The following is a 15,364-nucleotide window of genomic DNA, read 5'->3' as shown; positions in this document are numbered from 1 at the left end:
TTAAAACTGTAAATTCATGGCATTCAGCTTTTAATGTTGTGTCATCTTTTCTAAAATTTTTGTAATAATTATTTTATTGTAATTTATTTATCTATTAATATTATTTATTTAATTTTATTTATTTATTTATTTTAAGCCTACCAGGGGGTGAGATGGGTTGGGTTCTAAATTTGTACAGCTGCTTTTTGTTTTATATTACTGTTCCCTGAAAAAAGTTACCAAAATAAAAGATGACGACTGTGCAGAGACAGTAATGATGACATGGACTGTATGGCTGTAAAAATGGTTAATTGTTGCGTTGTTAATCCACTAAAGTGAAGTGTAGTGAAGTTTTTATAATATCATACTGAAGTTAAAGTGATAAACTGCATTAGTCGGTCATGTATGTGCATTTGATACATACTTAGGATTGTGACGAACTTTCTATTCATGAGTGGTATGGATTAACCAGAGAATGAGCCCTTCCGGCAATGTTAAAGATGATAACCAGGCAGCGATTCAGGTACCCTAAATTGCCTTTGAGTTCCCCTGGCATCATTGGATTCCCTGATTGGGATCGCGCGATGAGTGACGATGTTCAAGAAAGGGGCATCACTATCTTTTTCCTTCTTGATCATGTCTGTGTGGCTCCCTTGTTCACTGAACTGTGATGGGAAGGACTTCCTGTGATTTTCGTGAGTAGTATTTTCCATAATTTCTTGCTCTGGTAAGAGTGAAGTGGCGATGTATTATTTTTCTACCCCCACACATCCAAGCCTTGTGCAGGCCTGCACCATTTATTTATTTTTTATTTTTTTATTTTGTTTTGGTTTGTATTTTGTTTTTGGGGCTAATTTTGACATTTCATACAATTTAAAGAGTCAGGGCCCAGTGAAGGTTGAATACTAACTGATGCTATATGTAAAGTGATGTAAACGTGGTGACTATACACAAAAGAGTTGATTAGCCATAATGTATTTACTCTCATTTATCCCAAGTTGGGTGGTTCATTTGAGTACAATTTTCAGTTTTCAAGTAAAAGAGACAAAATATAGTATTTGTTTTTTCATTTCTCTATTCAGTCTTCTGAATTTTCAATAGGTTCAATAGGTTTATCTAAATTTCCAAGAGAAATTCTATTTAGGGTATCATTAGCGAATCCAGGGCACTCTAGATAGTGGGACCTAAGGAGTACTACACATGATTAACAGATTTACAAGTACTCACTGTTCCTGAGCAAAACTTTTAAATTAGTTATTGATATTTTTGGGACATTCAAGACCTAATTTATCATGTGGATAAGTATCTTGAATCAATTTAGTTGTTTTTTTTTCGAAAAAAATACTGGGCTTTCTTAACAGTAACTTTGAAAAGCCCAGGAGAAACCAAGGCAGAACACCGTATGACACCAGTTATCACTCTTTGTTTTGGAATGCTCAAATTGAGTTAGGGTACTCTGCCTTTGTTTAGCCATGCATCAATATTACGTTACTGCGAGTTATACGGTATTCTGCCTTTGTTTTACTGTCCATTAAATCTGCCGCATTTAAATGATGGTGTAACTTGTGTACTTTCATATATCTGTCGGCACTTCATTAGACCAGTGGTTTTCAAACCTGTCCTGGAGGCACCCCTGCCCTGCACATTTTGGGCCTGTTTACACCTGGTCACTTCATGCATTTTCTCTGATCGGATATCTATCTGATTTGTTAAAACGTTTCCATTTACACTTGGCCACATAAATGTGTCTTCGCAAAATGGATATAAATCCGTTCTTCAATTCCCGTGCTATATGCAAATTTAACGGAGTTCGCGTCAATGAAAGCTATAGAGAGCCTATGCGCTGCATTTTATTCATTATCAGCTAATTTCAATAATCACAGATCGCAACATGAGAGAGTGCTGCATCAGCACTGGAAAGATAGGTTAGTCTCACTACTTTTAATGAAGATGATTGTGTGTTGAGCATCTGCAACTTACTTTCAGTTTCATTTGCGGCAGTTTGCGCATCGGCTTGCTGAAGAGATACTCAGCTACTCATCCGAGGTGATGCTTGTTGCATTAGCGCTGTCATATCTGACTGTAACATGCCATATAGCCTATAAAATGCTCTCACACGTTTATTATTTCAATATTTTGGGAGGAGTAAATATAGCATATATGGTTTCAACAACCAGATGCATTTACACTTGTCCAGTTTCGTTTGGAATGTGGCCCAGACCATCTCCTAAAGTGGTTTGAGCGATTGGATTTAAATGCATTTCGAAAGCGTTTCAGACGGCATTCAGATTGTTGTGCTTATATACCGGTTAAAAGACCCTAAAACTTCATAATTCACATCTTCATCATCCATAAGTACCTTCTAAATAGCGAATGCATAATTACCTCTTATCTGGATGGATGTCGTTAATGATTCCGGGTGCTTTCCAGCCGGTGACCATCCAGGCTCAGTCAAGTCCGTACCTCTTGAAGCTTGGTTAAGTTATATTCAGGTTCAGATAACAAGTTATTATTATTAATTAATCACTCAGAGACTTGTTTAAGAAAGTTAACGAATCACCAAAGCATTGGTTTCGTTTTATTAAAAAACAAATAACTCATAAGCAAATAACAATAAAATAACAGCGAATAGTCTTCACCATGAAGTGCCGGCCCTGACAAATAGTCTAACAAGCATTTATATAGTTCTTGCACTGCTTGTAACTGCCTCCTCCATCCCAGGCAGGAAACATGACCTTTATGTCAGAGTCTGTACAAAAGTAATGTCAAAAGTTCAGAAGGAAATATTATAACATCTCTAGATAGCAAGCGTGTCTAGTTCTATTTTAAACTATAGGAAAAATTATGACACCTTTTTCAAACATAAGCAACATATAAACCTATATGCCTAAACCACAATATAACACCTCTAGCAGGTGTTAAGAGCATCTTATGCCACGGTTTAGCTAAAGGTTCCACCTTGCATAGAAATGCCAAGTGCATCCTCTTGCTTTTAACCGTTATGTTACAAAATAAGCACAGCAACTATAGAACCGTTAAACCTACAAGATTATAATCATCTATGGTTTCAACATAAGATATATTTATACATAGCTTTCAACACTCATATTTTTATAACAGGAGTCTAGAGTTTCACTGTCTCTAAATCATTTGTTAACTTTTGCAGTTCATCTGAATAATCACATAATTCAATCATCTCTCTTATTAATTTCATTATTCTTTTATTTGTCATTTCCTGTTTTCTCATCAGTCTCAATATTGCCTTCATCTTGAAGATGATCTTCTGGTCCTCTCGCTCTCTCTTGGGCCCGTCTGCGACGTTCCTTCTTCTCCTGTTTCTTGACCTCCCTACTCCAGTCTCTTTGTATCCCTTGAACTAAAAAATCATCAAAATCAACTTCTATTTCATCTGATCTCTTCCTCACGTTCCTGTTAGAGGATTGATCAGGGAATCGCATATCAGATGAATTAGGGAATAATCTTACAAGATCAGAAAGCTAGCCGATCAGAAAAAATGCATGAAGTGACCATGTGTAAACAGCCCTTTTAAGTTAAGTTAAGTTAAGTCGTGATGTATTGTCAAGTATGGTGACCCATACTCAAAATTGTGCTCTGCATTTAACCCATCCAAGTGCACACACACAGCAGTGAGTAGTGAACAAATGCACACACACCCGGAGCAGTGGGCAGCCATTGCTCCAGCGCCCGGGGAGCAATTAGGGGTTCGGTGCCTTGCTCAAGGGCACCTTAGTCATGGTATCAAAGGTAGAGAGAGTGCTGTTCATTCACAATCCCCACCTTCAATTCCTGCCGGTACGAGAAGGGAACCGGCAACCTTCAGGTTACAAACCCAACTCCCTAACCATTAGACCACGTGTGTCTGATAAGGGAGACATACAAAATGTGCAGGGCAGGTTTGAAAACCACTGTTAGACAAACGCTTTAGATAGATCGTGATCTAATAAACTACTCCATATAACAACGCACTGTAAACAAGTAAAGAGTTTTTTTTAATAATGCAGATTATTCACTCAGTGCCAGCCTGTCCACTTCTAGTTGCACGCACATTGCATGTATCACACATTACATAAGTAGTAACAGATTGCAATTAAATCCATTTCCTGTCTTTTCTTGTAACCCGATAAAATCCATGGCAATAAATGTCATCGGAGATATTTAATCCACAATCATTCTTAGCATTATTCCTACTTGCTGGCGTTCACATCAATCCACAAGTTGTCCTTTTACGTTAGGCTATTTTCATTCAATTCAATGGAAAATCAATTAGGCTATGTTTTGTGTACTTTAACGTTAGTGAACACTTTAAATAAATTGGTTGCAAAATGCTATCCACTTACATTTGTAACTTTTTGTCTGCTTGTTACGGTCAGAAAAACAATACAGTTACATTACTATATGTTATAGCCTATGAGATAGCTGATTATCACTAGATTTTACAGATTTCCAGTGTCCTACATATAATTAATTTGTCTGGATAAATACAAATATGAAATCATTTTTCACAGTTTCACATTCTAGCAAGTTTCACACTCTAGCAAGTTAAGATCTTTTGCCTTTGTAGGGCAGAGTGGCAACATTTATTTTTTTCTTAATCATTTTTAATATATACTATTTAATATATACATTTTTAATATGTCATAGCTATACTATAATTACTCTTAAAATAAGTTACTCTTATTTTAACATTATTACCTATATAGTACTACAAAAGGTTTGAAGAGTGAAAATTATTTTTTAGGAATTGTGTGGGAGTAGAGTGTATTTATATTAGTTTCTTAGTTTGTGATGACAAGTTAAAATCTCTGTAGCACCGATTCTGGTGTGAGAGAGAAAAGCAGTGCACATACAAACACACACACACACACACTCACACAGGTTTGTTTTTGTGAAAAGTGGGGATATCCCATAGGCGTAATGGTTTTTATACTGTACAAACTGTATGTGCTATTGCCCTACACCAACCCTACACCTAAACCTACCCCTTATAGACACACACACAGAGAGAGGTTGTTTTTTTACATGTCACACAAACAGGCTCTTACCTTAACGCTTAATCACAATCTCAGAGATCATTCATGTTCTTCACTCTCTGCAGGCTATGTAACTGCAGTATTGGAGAGGATGGCTGTGCTGCTCTGATTTCAGCTCTGAGATCAAGCCCCTCACACCTGAGAGAACTAGATCTGAGCAATAATAAACCAGGAAACTCAGGAGTGAAGCTGCTCTCTGCTCTACTGGAGGATCCACACTGTAAACTGAAGAAACTACAGTGAGTCTCATCACATCTCAGTAATTATAAAGTTTATAAAGTAAAAATACACAAATGTGTTTTCTGTAGCAGTGGTTTTGTTTGTTGCCCTCTCACCCTCAGTTCAAAACTCTTTTAAATATATATATATATATATAATTTAAAAAAAACGAATAATAATTCAGTTGGCATCTTATTAATTGACTAATTTTGATGAAGCGTTTTTTCAAAATCAGCACTTTAATGTTTTTTTTTAATGTCACAGCTACAGTGACTGCTAGAAAGTGCTTCTCTCATTGATTGTCTTTGGCTGAACGTCATAGCCAATGATACAATATATTGAAAATACATATGAAGCAGCTAGTGATTTCGATTCGATTCGATTCAACACAATGTGATTCGATGCAATATGGTGCAATATAAAAAATATGATCACTTTTATTTCTTTGGTTCAGACATACAGCAAATCATAAATTAACTTATGTGTCTTCTGACTTCTAACGCCTCGAGGCCTGTTTCATAAAACAAGTTTACCAAATAGACCAGGCTTATTTCAGTTAGTCTGACTCATTGTCAAATGATTTGGTTCCATAAAGCAAATTTAACATAGATCAACCTCAGTCACTGTGGTAACTTATGCTGGTAACTAACCTGGTCTAGGGCAGGCTAACTGTCAAGCTGAGCTCCTCTAACACCGAACAATAGGAATGCAATGATATTACCACTGACTCTCTCACATAATATTATAGCCTTGCAGCTTTTCTCTCTGGTTTTATGACAGCTGTACCCTTTATAGTTAGAACAGATAGCAGAACATCAGAACATTACAATCTAACATAGCCCTTTAAAGCATTAAAATCACTAAACTAAAAGTTAAAATCACTTAATTAAAAGTACATTTTAACTGCTGTAAGAAACACGGTTACACTTTATTTTAAGGTGTCCTTGTAATAGTGTGTTTAAGTACTGAGCAATATTAATTAACTACATGCACTTACTGTATGGTTAGGGTAAGGATTAGGGTTTGGCTTAGGGTTACTTGTAATTATGTATAATTAATTGTTATTATAATAGTAAGTACATGTAACTTGTGTAACAAGGACACCTTAAAATAAAGTGTTACCAGAAACACACATTAACGCATCTGAGCTTAGTAATTAGGACTTTATTAGCTTACATTTTCTTTACCCATTACAATAGTCCCTTTACAGTTACTGCTATCATAAAAATACACTTATGTGGAGGTTTAAAATTCTACAGAAGGCACATTTAATGTCCTACAACAAATAATTTAGCTAAATGCTTATTTGACTCAGAATTATTGCGTTCCGCCTGTTTAGCTGCATGTGCGCAGCAGCGCTCATTCACTCGCGTAAGCCTCGCCCACTCCTGACAGCAAAATGGATACATTTGCATGACTTTCTAACATTTACAGATGAAAAATATACTTGTGACGTCAGTTATGCACTGAGGAAAACACAAATGCATTAAACAGCACAGATATATTCGCTGTTTGCCATGGTGGACCGATTTGATCCATGATCGACATTAAGGGCTGCTTAAGAATAAGCGTCTACAAATTAGTTAGATTGTTTATGGAACTGATTTAGCCCCAATTGATTTGTTAGGTTATTTCAAGTCAGGCTTTTGACTTTAATCCCCGCTTTTCCTCAGGTCTCTGTAGTGTTGTTGTGATACGTCTTGTTCACACGCAGCAGTGATGAGAGAAAGCACTTCAGAAACAGTTTGGAGGGGCGAAATCAATCTACATGTAAAATATTGGTCACAGATTACTTGTCACTTTCTAAACAATAAAAATATAGCATCCACTAGTAATTATATATAAATAAATGGGGTTTTACGATGTAAATATGTTAGAAACCATGCATTGCGATAGAAATGGCAACTTGTATCTGATGCACACTTTTTAAAATTGATGCATCGCATTGTTAACCTTTTTTGGCGATGCACCAAGCGAATCAGTGAATCTTCCCATCCCTAGTCGGTAATAATTTTAAATGTGCCTTTAGTCCACCTTTAGGCCCACTAAACTACTACACGAGGCCCAAGTTGCTCTTTGCCTGATTGTTTACTAGCTACTGGCCAGGATTCACTTGAACTCTCTGGGGTCGGCTGTCTCGCCGGCGAGACAAACTCGTTTTTTTTAAGATCAGTGCAAAAGACACTAAAAATACTCTGTTGATTTTGGTCACACAAATAAGTGTTATACATCAATCGAAACTGTCAAGTGTCTACTTTTTTTTGGGTACACTCACAATAACAACACAACTTTGTGCTTTTGGAAAAATAATAAAACAAACAGGGTGCGCTCTCTGTCTTCTCCGTCTCCGCGAACTGTTTTTAGAAACGCGTCACTAAAATGAACTGTAACTCAGCGAATACTCAGCACACAGACATGAGGGTTATATCTATAGAAAGCTTGAAGTGTATACTTTGAAATGAAGTCTTATCGAAAACAAACATTCTGTGATGAAGTAATCTGTATGAAATCAACACGATGTTCAATCCGTCCCGTCTGACTCATTATCTCTAATGCGACCGCGACTCGCGCTGTTCATATGTAAATAGCCACGTGGTAAGTGCGCGCGTGCAAACGCCCAACAACACAAACAAAGAGGAGGTCCTTCGTGGCGGCTACTGTTTGTTTCTGGATGAAGACGCGCCGAGTAAAAGCAGGATTTCCCTCGAAAGAAGAACACGATTTCATCCAGAAGAGGAGAGCAATCTGATGAGTAAGTAATGTTTCTTTTTTTGCATTAGTTAATGTTTTATTGTGACAAACTTAAACACATTTTACTAGTTGGGTTTTTCCCAAACGACAACATGATGAATGCTGTGCGTCTAAGAATGTTTAGTACATGTTTATTATTACTACTCTGTTCACAAATATATTTTAATAGCGTGCACAATAATAATTAGTTTCTCAGATATAAAATATCATTTTTTATAATACAAAGTACATCCTTTTATTGTACAAAGCATGCTTGAGTCTGTGGCTACATAATCATATCATAGACTACTATAAAATAATTCATACTGGACTATATGACTACAAAATCATAGTTGGGTTTTTCCCAAACTATAATTCCTGACTACAGTGTTTGAAATAGTGTAAAACATTTTGAATATGATGGGCAATTCATTGTATCTAAATTTCTTATGGCGCGATGATGTTTTCATGCTCTATATAAAACAATAAAAGTAATATGAGTGTACACTGTAACATGATGAATGCTATGAGTCTTAAGTATGTTTAGTACATGTTTATTATTAATAGCCTACTCTGTTCAGAAATAGATTTTAATAAAGTGCTAAACAATAATAATTAGTTTCTCAGATATAAGATTTCTTTCTCTTTTTTTTATGATAGTACAAAGCATGTGTGAGTCTATGGCTAAAAAACATATATATATATATACAGATGTTCCTGATATTAACATGCTCACAAATGTTTTTTTGTTTGTATTTTATTGAATCAGATACCAGCACCAGATGTATCCTGATGTCTCTTCAAACTGTTTTCCTCTGAGAGCGCTGTACCAACATCAGATGTTCAACTACACCGATATTCTATGTTAAAACAAGCTCCTTCGCTACTGATTGTTTTTTTTCTTCTTGAATCCATGGAAAGAAGTAGAAACACTTAAATAAAACGCATAAATATCAGGTATGATTTACTTGTTTCACTTGTTGAACAGAATCTGTTGCAGGAATGACTCAAAGTCTGCTCACATCTCTGTGGTTAGATCAGTGTGCACAATAATGTGTCTTTGACCTTCATTATGTATGTTTTGGTTATACTGTGTTGTAAATAAAATACAAATAATTTAAAAAACCCTTTTTTTCAATCTCCTCACATTCTCTCTTACCTGCCTCAGAGTCACAGTCACACTGATGGGCCATTAGGGGCCCATAGGGGAGGGCCCTTTGTCTCTCAGGTGAAAATCACTTAATATTCATGGCCATTGCCACTCCCTCGCATATAGACCCTCGATCACAAAACATGTCTTGAAAATTTTAAATCAATATATTGTTTTCTGTGAATGAGTAAGCAGAATGATTTTCACATAATTCTGAAGTAAATATTCTAGCCTACAAGACTGATTACTCAAAAGTCTTATTCACAACTATTTAGTGTGGGTTTTAAGGCCTTATTTCAGCTACATTTTTTTCCCCAAAACTTACTAACCACGCATAATATTTTTTTTCTAAAAAATGCAAACATGTACATCCATCTTGGTCACATATTATTGTAGCACAGTTTGTGCTGAATACAAAAAAAATTACATGTTGGTCAATAGTATGTTTTAAGTAGCTGAAATAAGCACAAATATCAGGGCATGTCAAAACATCTCAAGGGCCCCAAAATGACCTCAGACCCCAGAGGGTTAAACACAGCAGAACGACACAATATTTTAAGAAATTCAATAAAATACCAAGTCTACATGTTAACTTCATGATAGATACAATTCACAGCTCTACCAAGCATCCATCCCACTGTTACTGAGCAAAGAGAATTCCCCTTATAAATCACTTCCAAACTCTAGAGTAATAAATTATAATGCAAACGAGTGTTAGCATACAACTGTTCCATTTTCTTCTTGTTACGGTTTGTAGTAGGAGTTGAACAGTTTGTAGTTATAAGTTGTATAGTGAACAGGTGATTAAAATTAGGTGAGCATGATGAGTAATGAAGAAAACACGAATAGACAAAGGAAATGGAAACTCAAATTAACAGTCCATAATAATATCAAAATAAGAGTCCTGGAACTCAAAAGAACAGAATCAAGTGGAATGCTAACTGCAGTCGTAAATATCAGGAGGAATTATGATTGTGAGTACTCAGTATTTGACTGATAAATCATTAAATATAATACCCATCCCTTTATAAAAACACGCTTTTCAAATGTCATGCAACTGTGTTTTGTAACACAACTATTAATTATTGATTTGACCTGTTTTTCTTTTCTCTCTGCAGGCTTTGTTACTGCAGTATTGGAGAGGAAGGCTGTGCTGCTCTGATTTCAGCTCTGAGATCAAACCCCTCACACCTGAGAGAACTGAATCTGAGCCGTAATAAAGCAGGAGACTCAGGAGTGAAGCTGCTCTCTGCTCTACTGGAGGATCCACACTGTAAACTGGAGAAACTACAGTGAGTGTTTATATTATATTACCAAACACAAAAATTGCATGAATGTACTGCCAAACAAAATAATTTCATGTTAAAGAGAAATTAAAACTCTGTCGTCAGTTTACTTATCTTCAAGTCGTTCCAAAACATTATGAATTTCTTCTGTAGAACATAAAAGAAGATATTTTGAGAAATGTTTTTGTCCACACAATGGAAGGTAATGGTACTAAAACTTTGGTTGCCAACAATATTCAAAATATCATATATTGCGTTTCACAGAAGAAAGAAGGTCATACAGGTTAGGAACAACATGCCAGGAACCCAGTTAGCAAGATGTCACGGGTTGTTGCGAGGAAGACAGAAGAAAACAAAGAGTAATGTTCCAACTCAAAGTTGAATGAGAATAATTCAAACAATGAGCAGACAGGCAACACACACTACACATTACCATGACCGGACACACACTGAGTGAACAAGAGGAACTTAAATACCAATGGTGACTAATGCCAAGTTCACACTGCACGATTTTAGCCCGATTTTTCACTTGCCGACAGGTTTTGATAAATCACCGACAAATGCCTGAAATCGGAGGCAAATCGGAGCTCGTGCACGTGAGTGACAATCCCGCAGTGTGAATTATCAAAGACACGATCTGAGGGAATCGCCGACACGTCGCCTACGCCTGTGAAATATTTGACATGCTAAATATCTGGAGCTGTCGGCGATTCACAATCCTGCTGTGTGCAATGATTTCTGACTGAAAACTACATCGGCGATGACCTTCAGCCAATGAGAGAGCAAGATACAGGGCAGAGGGAAGTTCAGTGAGGAGTTATAGACCATATCTGTATTTTAATATGTACAATTATATCATACAGAAACAAGCACAAACGCTTGTGAAATAAATTTGTAATTTAAAAACGTAAGCCTAGGAGTAGCCTGTAAATTGCCCCTATTTGAAATGCAATAAAAATATCAGTATTCACACTGATGTGTAGGAAAAAAAAGAATGAATATAGGCTATTACAAAATGGGTCCGTGTACTTGGCGGCCAATGGATTTTCCTTTTGAAATTAGAAAAACAAAATCGGGAATCAAACGGTCTCTCGTTTTTTTTTTTTCATTTAATATTGAAAGTAGAATAATTAGAAAGTAGCTTCTTTTTAGTTTTTTCATTTTTTTCCAAGAAACAAAAAAAGAGAATTCAGCTTAATTTTTCGTTTAGGAGTAGAAAAATGTATAAACAGCTTGAATATTCGATTTCTACACGTGGGCGGGAATTAAACACCCCTTTCTGCTGATTGGTCAAGCGAAGATCAAACCGTGCGGTCATCAGTTCTTCCGCAGTTTCGTGAGGCAAGAATAATAGTCCTCCACTGCTGCAGGTGTACGGATTCTTGATGCGTTTATTGTAACTACGTTTAATCTTTTTTCTCATCAAACACCCAGATTAATGAATAGCTCAACACAACTCTTACAGGGGCAGAGATTAGACGGCGCTTTCTTCTGTGTAGACATACAGTCTATGGTGTAAAACAGCGGTTCTCAAAGTGCCAGAGGGTCTGTGAAAAAAATAAATAAAAATGCTATAGTATTTTCCAGACTGTAAATAACGTTTTTGATACATGCTGTGATTTATTCCAAAGTGATTTATATGATGCTTTTAACGTCAAATAATCTAATTGTAGACTTCTTGTAGGTGCAACAAGTAGGCTCTTGTTTTGTATTGGTTCATGTTTGAGACGAGCTAAAGCAGCACATTATGCTGTTCACTTTATTTTTCAAAAGGCATGACATTGTTGTCATTTTGAACGTACACAAATAAAAATCTACTTTTTTTACCATACGATCATGAAAAACAAAGTTATGACTGCATATTTACTGTACACTTCAATACTGGTCTGCGCTTGACTGTAGTTTCGTTTGTCTGCTGTTTAGTTTACTGAGTTTATTTAAGTCAACGCAGTTTATTAGAACTGTGTGAACTATAGGGGTAACTCACCTTGTTATTCTAAAGGCTTATTACCTACCTTTTTCGAACAAACACACAAAATGTCTTGCTTTCACTTGGCAGAGAATGGCAAAGATGGTGACTTTCACCTTTTTAAAAGGATGCAAATCTGTCGTAAAATAATCCTAATCCTGTGCCGTATTTCAAGCATTCTTAATGTATTCTGTGGGGTTTGGTGAGAATCAAACCGAAATGCAAGTTACATTTATGAAAATCTTGCGTTACAGTCCTGTGTGCGAGTGCGCATGCAGCTCATGGACGGTACAAGCGCATATCCTTTTGAGATCTAAATTATAATAAATGAAAAGAAAAAAAAAAAACTACATTATTAAACTCAAAAGAGTAGGCTTATGTATTTCTCTCTGTTGTTCTCCGATTGTAAAATAGTCAGAATGACAGCTCTTGAACGTTATAGCCCAGGGCTCCTCAAATCTGGACCTCAAGATCCACTTTCCTGCAGAGTTTAGCTCTAACCCTAATCAAACACACCTGAACATGCTAATCAATGTCTTCAGGATCATTAGAAAATCACAGACAGGTGAGTTTGATCAGGGTTGGAGCTAAACTCTGCAGTGGATTGGACCTCCAGGGTAAGATTTGAGGAACCCTGTTATAGCCTAATCGGCCTGTTATATAAGTCAATGCATTGCTCTTTCCTTTTTGTATTAGTGTTTAAAATATTTTACTTAAAATGAATTAATTAATTAATTAAACAAACAAATTTACTGGGCGACCTGGGTAGGCTATGACAGCCGTCATATCATACATGCCCAGCTGATGCAGATCATAGAATTGATATCTACACAGAAGAACAGATTGTATCGAGCTATTCATTTGTCTGGTTTTTTGATGAGAAAAAGATTAAATGTAGTTGCAATAAACACATCAAGAATCCATACACCTGCAGCAGTGGAGGACTTCTGCTTCGTGGAACTGCGGAAGATCTTCGCCTGACCAATCAGCAAAAAGGGGCATTTAATTCCCGCCCACGTCTAGAAATCGAATATTCAAGCTGTTTATTCATTTTTGTACTCCTGAACGAAAAACAAAAAATTAAGGTGAATTCTTGTTTTTCATTTCTTGGAAAAAAATGAAAAAACTAAAAAGGAGCTGTTTTCTCATTTTTCTACATTCAATATTAAAACAAAAAACGAGTGACCGCTGGGTCCGTGGTCCGTGTATCATCTGATCATTCGTTTTTTGATTTAATATTGATAGTAGAAAAATGAGAAAACGGCGCCTATTTTCGTTTTTTCATTTGTTCAAAAAAAGGAGAAAACGAGAATTCAGCTTAATTTTTCGTTTTTCCTTCAGGCATAGCAAAATGAATAAACTGTGTAGACCAGCTGTTCTTAAAGTGATCTGCGAAATAATTTGCTATAGCCTACCATATTTTTACCAAGTCACTTTTTATTATTATTTTTTTTTATCATGATACATACAGTAATTTTTTTCCAAGGTGACTTATATGATGCATTTAAGGCCAAATAATCTAAATGTAGACTTTTAAAAGTAGGCACGTCAAATACCCTGCGACAGAAAGATGTTCAGGGAGACCAAGACGCGCCAAAAGTGTTGCATGCTGTTGTTTTCTTTATTTTTCAAAGGCATGACATTTTGTACTAATTTTGAATGTACACACAAAAAAAAAAAAATTATAGAGTATTTTTTTTAAAAATACAAGTGAACATAAATTAATACTCAATATTAATTAAATAGACTGCTTTAAAATGACTGCTGCATATTTCCTGTGCACTGCAATACTGGTCTGTGCTTGACTGTAGTCCCGTGTTTCTGCTTATTGATTTAACCCATCGCAGTGTATTGGAACTGTGTGAACTAGGGCAACTCACCTGTTCAGGCTATAGCTACCTTCTTTTTTCGAAACACACACACACACACGCAATATCCCGCTCGCACTTGCCCATTTAATGGCAGAGAATGCTCTCTTTTTTTTCTTTTCTTTTTGAAGCGGATGCAAATCTGTCGTAAAATAACTTGTGGTGTATATTCCAAGCGTTCTGAGGGTATATCATATGGGTTTGGTGAGAAACAACCAAAATGGCAAGTTTTTACTTTTCTTAAAATGTCACATTCCTATGTACGAGTGGGCAGCAGCTCACAAGACGAGCGCATATTTTGAGATACAAATTCTAATCAATTTTAATAAAATACAAGACTACATTATAAAACTCAGGAGAGTATGTATTTTAATATCTCTGTTCTCCGGTTGTCAAGTCAAGTCACCTTTATTTATATAGCGCTTTTAACAATACAGATTGTGTCAAAGCACTTAACAGTATCAAATTGGAGGACAGAGTGTCAGTAATGTATAATGATAAGATTAAACACTCAATTTTCAGTTAAAGGCATTTCATTATTGAATTCAGAGATGTCATTGTCTAGCTCAGTTTAGTTTAAATAGTATCTGTGCAATCAAATCGGCGATAATAGCTAGAAATTAAGTGTCCCCAACTGAGCAAGCCAGAGGCGACAGCGGCAAGGAAACAAAACTCCCTCTGTGACAGAATGGAGAAAAAAACCTTGGGAGAAACCAGGCTCAGTCGGGGGGCCAGTTCTCCTCTGACCAGACGAAACCCGCAGTTCAAAAGTTTCTATTTTAATTTTGTTGCAAGTTCTAACAATAGTAGTATTATCTAGTTAGGTATTTTATTATATTTTTAGTTATTTTGTTATATTTTTTTTGTTTGTTTTATTGTATTTTAATCGAGGTTTTCGCTGGGGATATGTCTCTGGGGGTCATCTGGGTGCCCTGGTCTCCGCTGACGATCAGGGCTGTAGACATCATCTCTTGGTGCTGATCCACCATCTGATCATTGGAAAGAAACAGACAAATATTAGCGTAGATGCCATTCTACTTACGATGTAACTAAGTCAGATAAGTCAGTAAGATTATTTATAAAGCAGTCTTTTGTGGTAGAGGTAATGGTTC

General features: G+C 36.1%; 1 protein-coding gene across 4 annotated transcripts in view; it reads left to right on the top strand.

The window, feature by feature from the left end:
* The window catches only part of LOC131530555 (NACHT, LRR and PYD domains-containing protein 12-like), a 79,039-nt gene that overhangs the window by 49,096 nt on the left and 14,579 nt on the right, over positions 1 to 15,364 (top strand). For 3 of the 4 annotated variants that reach the window (XM_058760892.1, XM_058760890.1, XM_058760891.1), the window contains 2 exons: positions 5,096 to 5,269; positions 10,248 to 10,421. In XM_058760892.1, the coding sequence (XP_058616875.1) occupies positions 5,096 to 5,269; positions 10,248 to 10,421 (348 nt within the window). Of the gene's footprint in view, positions 1 to 5,095; positions 5,270 to 10,247; positions 10,422 to 15,364 lie in introns of those variants that run through there. The other variant, XR_009268421.1, reaches the window with a different exon arrangement.

The sequence above is a fragment of the Onychostoma macrolepis genome, chromosome 22 (genome assembly GCF_012432095.1).
Source record: "Onychostoma macrolepis isolate SWU-2019 chromosome 22, ASM1243209v1, whole genome shotgun sequence".
Classification (NCBI taxonomy): Eukaryota; Metazoa; Chordata; class Actinopteri; order Cypriniformes; family Cyprinidae; genus Onychostoma; species Onychostoma macrolepis.
This window is presented reverse-complemented; position numbering and strand designations above follow the sequence as displayed.